The following is a 16,896-nucleotide window of genomic DNA, read 5'->3' as shown; positions in this document are numbered from 1 at the left end:
GAGTGCTGCTTCTTCTAGGTATTGCTTACCCTATTCCTATCAATGGCATCCAGTCTGCCCCATGTAACAGAATTGTAACTTCGAGCCCCCCACCCCGAGTCCCATGGCAGTCCATAGAGCCCATATCCCATGTCGCAGCTCTAAGGGCATGTTTCACTTGTTGTCGTGGTTGAGTTTGGAGCTTCACACGTTCCCGAGTATGTGCCTTTCGAGGTGTTCGTGGAGGTAAGTCCTTTCGTGGGTGTGAGTCGTGGGTATGAGGGCGACCCCCCCTGAGCTGTAGTGCTAATAGCTCCCGGACTCTTGCCGGGTCAGGTCCTCGAGAGTGGTGTTGCTGCGGAGGTTCCTGCTTTTGGCTCTCTCCCTGCCGTGTTGCGCCCGGGTCTCGATTGTGTGGTCGTGGCGTGGCTGTGTCTCGCTGTGGGTCTGGGGTGAGCTTTGTCACTCGGAAGGGTGCCCTCGAGTGTCGTCGGGATCGGGCCACAGTAAGCCGGGGGCTTCTCTGGGCTAGAGGACGCCGGGCTGGCTTCCGCGTTGAGCAGGCCTTGCGCCTGGATGGAGGTACCTTAGCCTCCGTTGTCGTTAGGCTTTCGCGTTTTGCATGAGAGGTTAGTCGGTGTGCCTGGGGTTTCATGCTGAGTCAGAATGCCTGCCAGAACTTTTCAAAGGCAGTCTCGAAGGGCTCATTTTCTCGATTGCCCCTTAGACCATCCGCCATCTTTGGTGACCATGCGGTTCTAGGGTCTTTACTCAGTCTTGTCGACCCTGCTGAGGTGAGGTGGCACTCAAAGGGGACCGGGATATCCCCCGCCGGTCCAGGGGTGGGGGGGGGGGGGGGGGAACAGGGCTGTGCAGACTTTTTTGGCCGCCTGGAGTCCGGGGTCGGGAGATCGGCCGTCTCCCCCAGCACCCTGACCGTCGACCGTAGTAGGCCGCAAGCTGAGGCTCCATGTGCTTCCATCGGGTCACCCAAATTCAAGCTTAGGGAGTAGTCAAGTGTAGTGAGGGTGCTCCCTTGGTTGCCTAGGGCCGAGTTTCTCAGGTTTTGCCGCAGTTTTTAGCTGTTTGAACGTAGTTTACCAGGAGCTAGTAGCAAACACGTCTGGCCATCTTGGCTGTCAGGCCCCGCCCCCTCGATAACATTCTTTCAGGCTGTTGGCAACAACAAATAGTTTTTTTTTTTTTTTGTAAATTCTTTATTATGACGAACAGGTGAGTACAGAAACACACAGTCATACACCACAACAGTGTATATACGGCAAGTCAGTTCGTAAATTAACATCGAAAGTAAGCATTTTTATCTTCTGATCATCTGATATGCAACAAGCGTCATATGGCTGTTCATCAGCCAATAAAGCGTAGGCAACTCGAGCAAAGTAACAAGCAAGCAAATATAGATAGATGCATCGTTAAAAGCTAATATCATTCCAGTAACATCAAAAACCTCTCAATTAAAGCTAAATAATGGGATAACTTAGGGCCCCTATTCCGTGGCACCTTCAGGTGGCCCGGTGTTTAAGTCTAATAGCCGGGAGAGTAGGTAGTATTCATATTTGCAGTCATAACGAGATGCGACATATATAGGACTGAGGGCCCCTGCGTAATCCCGAGTGGGAGCAGTGTGGAGGACATGTGAGTATTTATCGATGAGCTAAGTGCATTGTGTAGCAATTGAGAGTGTGAATGTCAAGCACATACAGTGCACCACTAAGGGTGTAACCCTCAAGTCTTCATCCTAGTCTAGGGTCCCCTGGGGGAGAACCTCCAGTGGCCACCCATGTTACAGGAGTGGTTTAGGTGCGTCTGTCCACTTCGTAGGTCCGTCAGTCAGACGCCTGATGAGGTGCCTTGGAGTGTCGCAGGGCGTATGTTATGTTCCCTTCCTCTCGTCGGTCTATTGAGTCATACTGTGGAGTCGTTGTTCAGTTCGGTTAGTGTCCTAGTCGTCCCTGTAGTCAGTTTTTTTGTATTTTTATTTTTTGTTTTGGGGGGTGATGGCACTGGAGCGCCACTCTGGGATCTACTGCAAAGTTCTCCTATAGCTCACGCATCCTCACAGTCAGGTACCCCCAGTCCGGCCCCCCTGGGGCAGTCCGAGCCGCCGCCATTGAGTCCCAGAAATAGGTCGCGTGGGGATGAGTAAGAAACCTCGTATATTGTTGGAAGGAGAAGAAGAGGGGGGGGGGTGGATGAGGGTGGGGGAAGGGGGGGGGGGTTGGGTTTAGATGTGGCACCAGACATCAGCGCACGCTCGGTCACTCCAGGACCGTATGAAATGGTGTGTTTCATGGTCTCCCTGCTCCTGGTCGTGAGAGGTATACATACCACGGGGTCCAGGCCTCTACATGTTTGGTGCTCCTTCCTAGCAATTCTGCATATCGCGCCTCAGCCGTGTGAATGTCTTCTACCCTCTGAAGCCAATCCGTCACAGTCGGTGGTTGTGTTTGCTTCCATTTAGCGGGAATGGATGCTTTGGCCGCATTTAGTAGGTGTCGAACTATCGACCTCTTGTATTGGGCTATTGAGCCCTCGGTGCGATGGAGTAGGGCCATTTCTATGGTGAAGTCAGGTAGGTCTCCCAGGATGATCCTCATCTCCCGTTGTATATCCTCCCAAAACGGCTTAATCCGTGCGCAGTCCCACCAAATGTGTCTTATTGTGCCTGTGTGGGTTTCGCATCTCCAACATGCGTCTGAAGATCCCGGGAATATTCTATGTAGCAGGGAAGGGGTCTTGTACCAGTGGGAAAGCAGCTTGAAGTTGACCTCCTGGTAGTTGGTGCTGATGGAGCTCTTGTGCTGCAGAATCAATATCTGTTCCCATTGTGTGTCAGTGAACGTCCTATCCGTCAGCTCTTCCCATCTTCTCTTGAACGCCGTGTTCCTGGAGCGTTCTCCCGTTATTAGCCGTTGATATATGACTGAGACTCTGCCATCGGCATCAGAGTCGGTCGTGCAGAAACGTTCAAACCACGTTTGTTCCCTATGTATTGCTACCCTGTTGGGGAGGTTATAGTAAAAATGTCGTAGTTGCGCATAATGAAATCTATGCATGAGTGTTGGGTGTGGTATTCCACTCCAGTCCCGAAGGTTCTGTATACCCGCGTTGCTGAGGACTTCGGATATCGGGACAAAGTCTTCATTTCCTACAACTGGCCAGGAAGAACGGGGAAGTCCTCCGCCTATATCAGAATTGAAGGTGATCGGTATCAGGGGGCTCGGCTGCGGGGAGATGTGTTGGTTACGTCTCAGGTGGGACCATGTCTTCAGTGTTTGAGCGACGGGTGATTCAGCGCCTAGCATTGATGTTGCGTCTACCGAAGTATGCCACGTGAGTCTGTGGAGGGCTTTGTTACTACCCTCTCTATTCAGCGCCACCCACAGTTTGGTGTCAGGTGCCACATGCCAATCCCTGATCCGCTGCAGTACCGTGGCATGATAGTATTTGCGAATATCTGGCAAAGCCAAGCCTCCCCAATTCTTGGGTAGGCATAACTTGTCAAAGCTGAGCCGAGCCCTTTCTCCCTTCCAGACGTATTGTATCACCGCTGACTTAAGAGATGCAAAAAATCCCGTCGGGATGTGCCAGGGGATGGTGTGAAAGTAGTAAAGTAGCCGCGGGAGAACGTTCATCTTTATTACCGATATACGTCCCTGCCAGGAGATGTGGTCGTAGTTCCAGCTTTTGAGATCGTTTAGGATTGTGCGCAAGAGAGGGATGTAATTCGTGGCATACACTTCTTTCGGGTTCCTGGGTATCCAGATTCCCAGGTATCGCATCTGGTCCCGACACCAATGAAAGGGGTATTCACGTTGAATTCGCTCTCCTACGTCCATCGGGGTCGAGACATCTAATATTTCGCATTTAGTGAGATTGAGTTTCAGTCCCGATAACCGGCCATACGCATCGAATTCTCGCATCAATGCCGGCAGGGAATCAGTTGGGTCGCTCACGAAGAAGAGCATGTCGTCTGCGTATGCAGCTACCTTATGTTCCTGAGTCCCATGCCGAAACCCCCTGATCTCCGGGGTATGTCTCACCCTATCCAAGAACGGTTCTAGCGAGATGGCAAACAAGAGTGGTGATAATGGGCAACCCTGACGCGTACCGTTGTGGAGGGTGAAGGCGTCCGTAAGAGCGCCATTCACCCGTACTTTAGCGCAGGGGTCCGTATAGAGCGCCTCTATCCAAGCCATCATCCCTCTTCCTAGTCCCACTTTTCGTAGTGTCGCCATCATGAAGCTCCAGTTTACCCGGTCAAAAGCCTTTTCGGCATCTGTGGAGAGCATTAGTAGGCCTGATTTTTCTCTAAGGGCTAATGCCTGAACAGAGAACGCCCGGAGCGTGCAATCTCTGGCTTCCCGTCCCGGAACGAAACCCGTTTGGTCCGGGTGTATCAAGCGTGGCACATACCGTTGTAATCTGGTGGCAATGATCTTAGTGAAGAGTTTCACATCCGCGTTAAGAAGCGAGATCGGCCGGTAGCTGCTGCAGTTTTCGGGGTTTTTGCCAGGTTTAGGAATTACCGTGATGGTGGCTGCCAACGTCTCCTGGCGTAGCGTGTCACCCTGTTGGAGTCGATTGAGGGCTGTCATTAGATGCGGCGCGAGAATGTCCCTAAATGATTTGTAATATCCCGCCGAGAGTCCGTCCGGTCCCGGAGCTTTCCCTCTCTTTGCTGTCTTAATCGCCGCCTGTACCTCTTCCGTGGTGATCGGGGCCTCCAGCAGTTCTGCTTCTTCTGGTGTTAGGGCGTCGGGTTGGAAACCTTGTAGGTAACGCCATGTTGCGTCTTGTAGGTTCGCTCCGTGGGCGTCGGGGAGTGTCGGTGTGGAATTGTATAGTTGTCTGTAGTAGTTACAGAATTCAGTGGCAATTGCTTCAGGGAATTGAGTAAGTGTGCCATCAGTCTTCCGAAGTTCGTGGACCTGCGCCCTCGCTTGTTGGGGCCGGATCATGCGAGCCAGGAGTCTCCCTCCCTTATTCGCATGGATGTAGAAGAAGGCCTTGGATCGTTGTGTCACCCTATGGTGTTTGCTGGCAACCAGGTCTGCCAGTTGTCGGCGGGCATCCAAAAGTGGGCGATAGTGTTCTTCAAGTTGTGATCGTTTGTGTTGTGTTTCCAAGCGGGAGATTTGGTCGGTGAGCTCCAACATACGTCGCTGCGATTCCCTCTTCTTACGGGAAGCAATTTTAATGAGGTGACCTCGAAGTACACTCTTATGTGCCTCCCATAGCGTCACTTTTGATACCTCTTCCGTGTCGTTTTCCCTGAAGTAATTAGTGAGGTGTTCGGTCAGGTCAGCCAGCACACCCGGGTCCGAGAGGAGCGACTCATTTAGTCTCCACTCCGTCCTGGCGGGCCTGTATAGCGGGGAGTCGAGCTTCACGGCCACTGCACTGTGGTCCGACCACAGTGTAGGTGCGATTGTTGCCGACTGTAGGTGTTGGAGGCCTTCTTGTTGGATAAGAACATAATCAATGCGAGAGTATCTCCTATGTATGGCGGAGTAGTGCGTAAAATCACGGGTTGTTGGATGAATGGTCCGCCACGCGTCCACTAATCTCGAGTCCCGCATGGTCTTCTTGATGGCCCTAATCGCGGATTGTGGGATACAACTGTGTCCTGTCGAGGAGTCCAGTAACGGATCCAGTGGTGCGTTAAAGTCCCCCCCTATGATGAGGGAGCCTTCCGTGAATGCTGCCAGTTGGCGGAATGTTTTGCACAAGAACATCGCCTGTTTTGCGTTTGGCGCATAGATAGAGGCAAAGGTGTATGTCTTCCCCGTAATCGTGCCTTTGATGAAGAGAAACCTACCATTGGGGTCTGTCTGTCGGTCCAGCAGAGTGAAGGCCAGATTAGCGGCCAACAGTATCGCAACTCCTACCTTGCGGGCTTCGGGATGAGTGCTGTGATAGTTAATTGGGTAAACTCTGTCTTTCAGTCTATGGGTGTCTGAGGATTTGAGATGTGTTTCTTGTAATATTGCTACCGAGATCCGTTTGCGATGAAGTTCTCGTAAGAGGTGTGCGCGCTTCTCAGGTGAGTTAAGGCCTCGGCAGTTTTGCGTGAGGACATGTAGAGGCGCTGCTATGTATGCCATTGGGATAGTGCGGGCGAGGTCGCTGGTGACTCCGCAGTCGTGTTCAGGTGTTCTGGGTCTAGTGGCCCTCGCGCGCGCTGCCTGCCGGTGTGGGGGGGGGGGGGGAGAGGGGAGGGTGGAAGGAAAAAAAAAAAAAAAAAAAGGGATATAAGTGCAGTTAAAGAAGAGGAAAGGTAGAACCTTCGTAAGTTACAAGTCCCACGAGTTGGGGGCGGCTCGGCCCACACCCAGTGTAGCCCGTCCCAGGTGGCCCCTGGTGTAAGTGCTCAGTGATACGATGTCGATAAGAATTAAAGTTATCCCCTCCTCTCGAGGGTGTCCTGTGTAGCTGGGTGGATAACAAGACCGTACCGTTCCCTATCAAGCTAGGGCAGCCACGGTCCTGGGGCCCCCAGTAATGTGGTCTACACAGGTGTATGTCGGGGTGGCGGTGTGGCCGAAGAAGTCCAGTGTCACTGTCCAGTCAGTAATGAATGCACAGTGTCCAGTGGTGTAGTAATGTGTGTATTCTCAAAGGAGTGTCCGTGTCCCACGTGTTCCTAAGTTGAATTTAATGGCCAATACTTGTGAAAATATCGAGTATTACGGTCACGAAGTATGGGGGAATGGGTCTACAACTGTAGGGATAGACGGTACGTGTGGCTGCTGGTCCTACCCTGTGTCGGGGCGGATAGCCCATTGCTGTCGTAAGGTAGTTCGAAGTTTGGGCCGTGTCTGGCCGGGCTGGCCGCACAGGGAGTTCGATCTTAGTCCCCCTGTCTCCCATAGCGGGCTCCGTCCCCGTTCCTCTGTTTCGGGGACAGGAAGCGGGGCTGGCCATCCATGGGGGAGGGGGGGGGGGGTAGGAGTCAGGCGGTATGGGTGTGCGTGTGTTCGTCCGCCAAGAGTGAACATCGCAAGTGGGTCTTATCATACATTGCAGGATACAAACAATGCCACCTAATAAACACATGACATCACATCTTAACATTATTCAGAAACCAGCCGTTCCCCCTCCCAGCCCGACCTCCCCACATCCCCCCAACCCCAGAAATCTGGTACTATAGGTACATTCGTAGGTGTAGTCCCAGTTAAGCTCACTTCGTGACCCCCATCCCTTTCGTAGCCCTAGGGCCCCTCGGCGTCTCCGCCTTTCTCCCACCCATAAAGCTATCACACCCAATATGGCCCGGCATATCAATATCAACGAAATAAGAAATTCACATAAAAATCCCCCATTCGTTCCCCACCTCCCTCAATCTAACCCCCTTCTGGTGCTATAGTCAGTGGTAAGTTATAGCTACGACCGGACCAACTCACATCACAGCGTTAGTAAAACCATAATATATCAAATGCATGAGTGTCCCGTGATTAACCAACAGTCTCATGAAGCAATCTAGTTCGTGTTCCGCGTGCACAAGTGGGGCATGTCTTGCAAGAGTCCCATCCCGCGGGCAAGCTAGATGGTGCATCCCATCCCCCTTAGGCCCCCCTCCCAAGCAACTTAGAGCAGCCTCCCTTCTCCCGGGGCATGTTGAGAATGTGTGGCAACACCCGGCCATAAGGAAGTCTCCATATATGTGCACGTGTGTACAGCAGTTCAATAGTCCCGTATAGCGACATAGGTTGTGTCTTACGTGCACATGCGGGGTATGCCCTGCAAATAACCCATCCCACGGGTAGGCCAAACGGTGAGTCCCCCCCCCTTCAGGCCCCCCTCCCTAAACAACATGGGGTAGCTTTCCTCACCCAAGGGCGTGTTAAAAGAGTGTTGTAGCACCCGGTCATGAAGAAGTCCCCTTACATGTGTATGCGTAAACAGTACTTATCTGGCATCTGATGTACACGGGATAGCGATGTCATCTGTGGTTGTCAGCGGGCCGTGGTATGTTAGTGTGTCCTGGTCGGTCTTCCTTGCTTGGTGGATACAAGTGGGGGGTAGAACTTTATTCCTCCGGGTCCGTGGGCATCAGTTGCCTGCGGGCCTGTGGGCGCCTAGGTGTGACGTCTCGTCGTCTTCGTTGCAAGTTCGGGGTGTGAAGTCCCTGCCTCTGGTCCAGTGGCCCCAGGATCCAGTCGGTGACCTCTGTAGGCGGGAGGTTGAGGCGCTGAAGGAACCTGGGCACCTCTTCCGGCCAGCGTAGCGGGAACCAGTCGTCATGATGTCTGGCTAATAACATAAAGGGGAAACCCCATTTGTATGGGATCCCTCTATCCCTGAGTAGTGCTGTAATGGGTCTCAGGGCCCTACGAGCCTCAAGCGTGAGGGGAGATAGGTCTTGAAAGAGGGCAACTTCTGCGCCATTGAAACGCCAGGTGGGCCTTGCGCGGGCTTTGTTCATAATTTTCTCCTTCAGCTTATAGGAGTGGAGGCAACATATAATGTCTCTCGGTGTGTTATCAGACGTGCGTGCTCTGTTAGCCCTATGCGCCCTGTCAAACGTTATGGAGTCTGGCGCTTCTGGGCCCAGTATGTCGCGGAACAGCGTCTGTAGTGTTGCTTCTACGGCTTCCGCCCCTTCAGGTTCCGGTAGGCCACGGACCCTAATGTTTGATCTGCGGCCCCTGTTATCAAGATCTTCGGTTTGGCGTCTCAGGTGTAGGAGAATATTGCCTTGTCTATGTATGGCCAGATTTGAGGCTTCAACCCTCTCCCCAACAGCTTGCACTGAGGCCTCAGCTGCCTGTATCCTGGAGGCCTGTGTGGAGATTTCGGCCTTAATAGAGTTTACCTCAGTGCGGATCGCTGAGTGTAGATTCTCGGATAGGGTCTGCATGTCTGATTTAGTTACCATTGCTGCTGCCAGGGCTTTAATTGCCTTTATGTCCGCACTGATGTCCGCCAGCGTGGGTGCAGCCGTCTCCGGTATTGGTGAGGAGGCCGGGGAGTCGGCCATGCTTGCGCCGGCTGCCTCGTGGTATTCGGCGGGTGCTGGAGCCAGGTATCCATCCATGGGGCCCGTGTGTGCGGCAGTTGCTGGGTGCCTGGGTGTTTGGGAGCCGTCTGGGCGTTTTGTGCGCCCCATTTTCGTGCCGTGCTGATGGGTAAGCCTGCTTTATTAGCTAAGTGGGTCGGAGCTCGTCCTTTACGCGGCCATCTTCGTCCACGGCCAAACCACGCCCCAACAACAAATAGTTCATCTTGTTATGTGAGATGAAAAAAAAAACACTCTTGGGGGATGATTGCATGCTTCACAAAGTATTCACTTGTTTTTGAGATATTTTAAAAATAAAATTTTGCAGGAATTCTATGACGAGATTCTCAGCCTAGTAGTCTAGTGACTTCTATAAAAATAAGGCTAACCATTGGACAGATCAGAATACATACTGTAATATGGATTGCCGAAGACAGCAGGAATATTTTTGTAGATGGTGTTTATATATGTACTGTGTGGACAGTTATTAGATATGACTATCGAATGCTGGTTATTACCTGCATTCCCCCCCCTGAAAATCCAGAGTTCTTAATGAAATGGACTTGGCCAGAAACTGGAAACATTGCTCCGGGCTCTTGATCCACGCTGAATCATTTTTCAGCCACAGATTGATACAGAGATCCTCCGATTTTACCTCTTCTCAAGAGGGGCTCTAAAGGATTGAGATCCCTGACTGTGCCACCATCGGAAAAGGCTGCAGTCCGTGTCACAATGATTTTTGTCAAATGTTGCATTATACTTTCAGGAGTGTCTGCTGATGTGTGTCCTGAAAAGAATGCATGCAATCAGAAGCAACGTTCAAGTATGCGGTATCGTTTATATGATGGACATTTGGGTATTAAAGGGGGCATTCCAAGGAACCCTAAGTGTGGTATTTATTGTACAAATAGTCAGTGGCATCATCCCCCTGGTATCAAAGGGTTTGGGAGAGGTTAGACTTGTTTGGATCGCTAGTCTTCCCAATTCTTGATTGAACATTAAACAATGTTTTGCATGATTTTACAGGATCCCCTGTTGTCCTTGTAAACCGGCCACTAATTGTATATTTTTCTGGCTCTCGGTTCTAAAGGTTCCATTTATGGTTCTGTTTTACAGAGAATGATCTCACTAAAGCAGAGACAGCATATCTATCTGACCTTCACCGACAGTCCCCTAAAGAAAAGAGCAACAAGATGGCATCTGCTCGTCGAAGGAAGCGACCTCACGTGCACATGCGAATTCCCCATCTACAGGATGTCTTGAGTCCAGTAACCACCCCTACCGACGAGGAGAGGCAGCATCGCATCAGACACGTGGCAGGTGAGATATTTTGCACTATAGATGTGCCACCAGCAAACATTAAATCGTAAATATTTAGAATTTCAGCATTCGGATCCAAACCTCTTGAACGGCCGTTTAAATAGATGCTCTGTAAAGGATCTTGTGGTATAAATGCAACCGACCTTTAATCCTAGGGTTTTATATGCCGTAAAGCAGCTGTACACCAGGCAGCTGCCTTCAAAGTCGCAGCCTCTTATTAAGGGGAAAAAAAAGTAGTATAATGCTCTGTTCGGATACTTAGGGGGAGTGGGTGGTGTGTCCAAGATGGCTGTCTGGAGGGCCGACTGGGGAACTGGACTTTGCTCCATTGGTTGGGTATCGTGGTGGGATCACAATAAAGCTTGGGCTTGTTTCCAGCTGTTTTTCTATAAAATTTTCTTTTGGGGCTCAATCCCAAGGTGTTTTGGGGACCTAGCAATGCCCATAAAAGTCACCAGCATATAGGAAAAAAATATATATTTAGTAATTGGCAAATCTATGTAATGACCTACAAATCTCCTGCCACCTCCCCCACACAGATGGATCCATACTGTTTATTTAAATCTAACTCGGATTTTTAGTCCAGTGGATCGATAGTACAGTTTAATAATTTTAACGCTCTCTTTTATGCATGCTTTGTGTAAGGAATTTATAGAGCCATAAATCATTTATAAAGCAGAATCCGGTTTCCTTTGAAGTGTCTGCTTTGGAATTCTGACATTATTTATGGCCAGTTGCAAAACTCTGGGACAGAGGGTCCCGGGGCAAGAATTTTATTGTGAGCGATCCTACTTCTCTGTCAGTGCATTTAAAGGGATCGTCTAAGCACTATAACCACTACAGAGCATTACTGTTAATATTTGTCCTTTTGTTACAAAAATATCACTACACTTTTTATATAATCGTTATTGTATCGCACGGCATTAGTGAGTGGATTATAAATATATTAAATTAGAATACATTTTAACTAACTTCCAAGTGTGAATATTGGTAATTTATTAGTATACGTGCTACTGTGGAACATAGTGACTGAAAAATGTAAATGAAAAAATGTATTCTAACCATCACTTAACAAGATATACAGAGTTAAAAAAAATATTACTGTTTATTTTTAACGTGAGTTTAGACACTCAAACAGTTCCAATTTCTCAATATATTTGCAATTACAAAATGTACATCTCAAGGTTTGATTGATAAATGGCTAATCATTTTTATTGACGGTGTAAAAAGACATTTATTTATTTATTCCATTTACATCATTTTTTTAGCACGTTTCAAAATATAAAATGTCACCTTCTTGTAATCGTTTTATCAGGAATTGTTTCGGAACACAGTTGGTCTGTTTCTATGGAAACTGTATATTAAAGCAGGTTTTTTTTTTAAATGTCCATAGGATCCACCCAGACAAGACATCTTCCCGAGGAAAAACACAGCCATCTCCAGAGCATTTCAAAACTCCTGCTGGTCATTAGCTGTGTGTAAGTTACTGGGCTCAGAAAATAACAGAATGCTTCCACCCAGACTTGGTTAAATCTGCATGCGCGGTATCTCAGGATAGTTTAACAATTTCAGTAATTGGATCTGAAGCAGTCTATAAAAGGGAACTAGTGTAAATTAAAAAACTTGTAGCCATTGCTCTCAACCACTCACCTGCCGCCTGGTGGCTATTTGCGGTACTGTACAATAAAATGCTACTAAACTTAGTTTAAATTATGATATTATTATTATTTATATAGCGCTGTGCAATGGGTGGACTAACTGAAATGTATTTGTAACCAGACGAGTTGGACACACAGGAACAGAGGGATTGAGGGCCCTGCTCAATGAGCTTACATTCTAGAGGGAGTGGGGTATAGTGACACAAAAGGTAATGAAGCACCCACAGCTTACTTACTATTATATGTGCATATAGATAAGGGGAAGGCAACCTTGTGAACTGCATCTCCGTTGATGCCTTGCTAGCATTATGGGAGATGTAGTCCATAACATTTAGAATGAAAGAAGTTGCCTACCCGTGTAATGCTAGACTTAGAAAACAGAGTTTTTCGATGATGATGTTGCATACCTTACCTGCTACCATTTAATTTGAGCTCTGGCTAAAGATTATTCTTGGGATTATTTAAAGAAATTGCTATAGCTGCACCTAAAAAAAGTAATTAACAATTGGATTTGTATATTGGTGCTCAATGGGCTCCCTGGCCTATTCTGACTCTTTATACAGAGTCAAGCAAGTATTTCCATATTTACAATTGCTTCTCTGCTGGGGAGCTGTTCATGCATCTACAGTTTAGTTTTGTCTCCCAGATTAAATACAGCATTCGAATATTCACTAAAACCCAACCACCTTCCTATTGTAACCACGGACACCCCTCTCTCCTTGCAGTCTGATTCTCTGAGTGTTTAAATCCAGAATACAGCATTCTAATATTAACTTATCTGTTGTATTCACTAAAACCCAACCACCTTCCTATTATAACCACTGGCACCCCTCTCTCCCTGCAGTCTGATTCTCCTAGTATTGCTCAATGTGATGCTGTTCTACAAGCTGTGGATGTTGGAATACAGCACCCAGGCAATGACAACGTGGCAAGGGCTACGATTACCGGAAAGGTAAGTGCACTCTGTGGAATGCCTCTGGCCAGTGCTTGCTCGCTGTCATGGAATCCTAATCGCAGCCTCTTTTTCTTTAAATAGCCGTTTACCGCAGTCTCAAGCCGAATGGACCCAGCTGTTGGAATCACAGCAAAAGCACCATGACACGGAGATGCAGAAATGGAGGCAAATCATAAAGTCCTCTGTTATGTTATTAGACCAGGTATAGCACAGATTTAAGAATACACAGAACTGAGTGTTATTCTGTCTGCGATCCAGCAGTGTAACGGTTAAGAATATGAATATTTAGAAGTAACCACACCTTGCAGTATTCTTTGGGTGTTTTTTTTTGCGCCAATGCAAACACAGGGTGTAGTTAGATTCCATAACTATCTCGCGCTGGACAACACACACACAAATGCGATAAAGAGAATACTGCCAGAAAGCCCTGGCCGGCCCTGTAACATAACAATTACATTTAAAGGCATTGAATTACCTTTCACACCTACAACTACTAACTCAAAATGCTAAAAGGGCCACTTCAAACACCATAACCACTACATTGTGTTGCATAATTACAAGTTAATGCATTATTTAAACTTAATGCATTAATGAAGGTTATAGTATTTATTACACAGCCCATCCATTTGTTATTGCTGAGGAAACGTGGATTTTCACTTCTACATTATCTGTAGCAATGCATCCAAGTTTGGACAGCAATATTTGGTAGTAGTTGCTGGACTAAGCCTCCCCCACGCTCACAGCCTGTCACAGCAACCCAAATCTAGAGAATGTGTTTTGCTGGGTAGTTGATCAGTGTAAGTATGTGCTTTGTAAAATAAATAGGGCACAGCTTTCTTTATAACGGCACATTGCCCTAGATATGCCTAGTGATTGAGTTATTAAGCTGTCCTCGTTTTCTTTTCCCTGAGCATCAAAATAAATGTTTCCTTATCTCCTTTATAGCTATTTTACTGGAATATTTGGCCTTCCATTCTAAAACTATAGATATTTATTTGCAAAGATAAGACAAGTAGCAGAAAATGTGTTACAATACTAGACTATATCAGTCACATACAAACATTTTGTTATTTGATATACACGTGTTTAAAGGGGCACTATATCAATACGAATACAAACCTGTATTTCTAACCCTTTTAAAAACAGGTCATCCCTCCCCCCATATTTTCCATATAATTTTTATTTTTAAATCATTATTTTCCTCCCCCTTTTCCCTCTGTGCTGCTTACCTTGTCATCTTGTCCCACAACATCTCACGGGAGGGGTCATGGAGTCTTGGTGACAGCTCCATTTCCCAACTCCTCCCTACCAGAAAATAGAGGCTCCAGCCTGGGCTGTTCGAGCTGCCACTTTCCTCTCATCAGTATTTTTTTCGAACGACAAAAACTTGATATTTGTGGATTTGTTAGTTTTGTGTTTTTGCTTTTTTCTGTTTTGTTTCTGTTGTCTGTTTGCATTGTAGTTTTTATTATATATTTTCCCTTTGCAGATGAAAGATTCTCTAATAAATCTTCAAAACGGAATAATTTCTCGAGACTTTGCTTCGGATCCAGAGGAGAAACCGTATCAATGAGACTTCGGGGCAGACAACGGGGATAATAGTGTGCAATATATGTACAGAGAAGATTTATATGTAGATACATATAAATATGTATACTATGAATACAAATTTATATTATATAATTCTAAAAGACTGAGCTACTCTAGTCAGGTATGATGTGCTGCCTGAAATGGGACCCTTTGAACGTACTATCAAACGTTTGTTTTGGACTCTGCAATTACGTTCTCGTGAAAGATTAGCGCAGCTCTTCTTTGGAGCAAGGATCTTTCTCAATCCAGTGTGTAAATATACGCCATTGCTCTACCTCCGACATCCGCAAACCTCGTGTATGTCAGCCTGACGCTGCCCATGCACCAGAACGGTGCTCACTGAGGCCCCCAAGTGGAAAGGTGCTGAGGAGACAAACAGAGGCACCACAGAACTATGAGGAAAGGAGAAGGGAGCTCTGCACAAAAGCTCCCAGCGGATATATTTTATCAGACACGATTAGACTAATCCGTGAAGACTCTACTGCCGCCAAGCACTTGTCTGACCCACCTTGACAGTGTAACATCTGAGAAGTGTCCTGTCTCCTAGATGGAGCAATACGTGGATAATGCTAGTTTTTATAATATTTTTTTTTTTTTTCTCTTGAGTAACTTAAAGCTTAAACAAATTAAGGGGTTTGGGTATTTGTTTTATACTTTCAAAAAGTATGAAATTCCTATTGAAACATTGAAACAGGTTTTGTCAGCTGCCGCTCTCCACTAGGCTGCTGGTGTAGAGACGGTGGACCGTCTGTGGGAGTTCCTTTCAAACCATTGTTTGGCATGAACCATCTGCTGTCTCTGTATCTCATTTAGGTGGTTCATCCAAAATACAATGTGTTTAACGTGTGGGATACATTGAGAGCCACTGCTTCAGAACATTTCAGATGACTGTTTGGCAAACTATGAATGTGTCTGGTTAGGAAAAAAAAAGGCTTGAATTTCTAAATGATTGCTGCTAAGACTCTGGGGGAAATCTCCAGATAATGACCTATGTATTTGCATACACGAAAAGAGGTCTATTCATCATCTCAATTGCTTTTTCTGGCCCTTCCTTTTCTTCTGTTACTGTAGCTTGTCTATAAATGGTGGGTGTTGGAGAAAGGATGACTCCAACCACACCTTTGGAAAGGGCTTTCTGTCGACCTGCAGGATCTGGTCGATTCTGCCATAAATCTGTTTAAAGGTTACTTCTGCTATAGAGGTGGATGGGCGTATAGCTGTACAGTGTGGAACACACGGTTTCTTGGCAATTATGTGCTTTTTGTGATAAAGATTCGCCTGACATACCTGCTGTATGAAGTGTCTGTGCTCATTCTTTGTCAAGAATAGTGCGGTCCCATTGTGGTCTTGACCAGCAGTTGCTAACCTTGGCTCCTTAAAGTTTGTAAACTACAATCACCATGGTGCTCAGGTAGGCCTTGCTTTTACAGCCACCACAGTAATGCCAGAACAACAAAAATGAAGCACATTAATAGGCAACTTCTACAGGTCTTCATTCGGATAGCTATGTTTTACAGGTGGCTGAGCACCATGGGAGTTGTAGTTCAAATACAAGTTTAGCCTTTGCTGATCTTGAGGGTCCTTAAGATTGTCCACATTTGATATCTCTACATGCATTTTTAACGTTATTAATCATCAGGGTTAAGAAACAAATGGAGTATGATTTACTAAATTATGTTATCCCAAAAGGACTCTCTGCTGTGCCCGTATAGTTGCTTTTTCCTGTAAAGAGTGCTGTTAGTGTCCCTATTTTAGCAGCATTGGCAACAGCCTGTTCAATAGATAATACTACAAGTATGTTGAGCAGGCGATGAGGGTAATATTGAAGTTTGTATTTGAACTCGGCTCTGTAGCTTTTCCAAAGATTGATGGGTGTGCGTGATATGACATTATATGTCTTTGTTTGCGTTTTGTTTTAATTCTCTTGGCTGCATAGCAGCTTTTGAAATAAGGACGAATGTAGAGTGAGTGAGTGTTTTACGCTTTCTCCAGTGACTGTTGTAATACGAAGTGTATCACTAAGTGATGACGTAATTTGAAGACTGACATTTGGGCAGCAGGAATTGCCAAGAATCAGTCTCGTGTTTTGACAGAGATGCTGAGCACTATCTGACAAAGACAAAGTTAACTATCAATGTTATTGTATTTATTATTATTTATTTGAACATAGTTATGTGAACCGTCAACATTTCACAATTTTCCTTCTCACCTGTTGATACCAAGGGAGCAAAATAGTCCCCTGTTCGTGTCTTTATTTAAGGCTTGAGTTAGGTTTTATTCAAAGCTTGAGTTTTGAGATAGATCACAATAATAATTATAATTTTTTTCTTGGGGTGGGGGCTGGGGACAGACAAATCCAGACTCCGAAAAATCTA

The 16,896-nt window shown here is 46.8% G+C and overlaps 1 protein-coding gene across 8 annotated transcripts in view; it reads left to right on the top strand.

Moving 5' to 3' along the window:
• Positions 1-16,896, top strand: part of GRAMD1B (GRAM domain containing 1B) — a 136,173-nt gene extending 119,277 nt beyond the window's left edge. For all 8 annotated transcript variants that reach the window (XM_063436244.1, XM_063436247.1, XM_063436245.1 and 5 more), the window contains 5 exons: positions 10,115-10,318; positions 11,712-11,796; positions 12,821-12,928; positions 13,013-13,133; positions 14,421-16,896. In XM_063436244.1, coding sequence (XP_063292314.1) covers positions 10,115-10,318; positions 11,712-11,796; positions 12,821-12,928; positions 13,013-13,133; positions 14,421-14,504 — 602 coding nt within the window. In that variant the 3' untranslated portion in view covers positions 14,505-16,896. The remainder of the gene's footprint in view (positions 1-10,114; positions 10,319-11,711; positions 11,797-12,820; positions 12,929-13,012; positions 13,134-14,420) is intronic.

The sequence above is a fragment of the Pelobates fuscus genome, chromosome 11, assembly GCF_036172605.1.
Source record: "Pelobates fuscus isolate aPelFus1 chromosome 11, aPelFus1.pri, whole genome shotgun sequence".
Lineage (NCBI taxonomy): Eukaryota > Metazoa > Chordata > Amphibia > Anura > Pelobatidae > Pelobates > Pelobates fuscus.
This window is presented reverse-complemented; position numbering and strand designations above follow the sequence as displayed.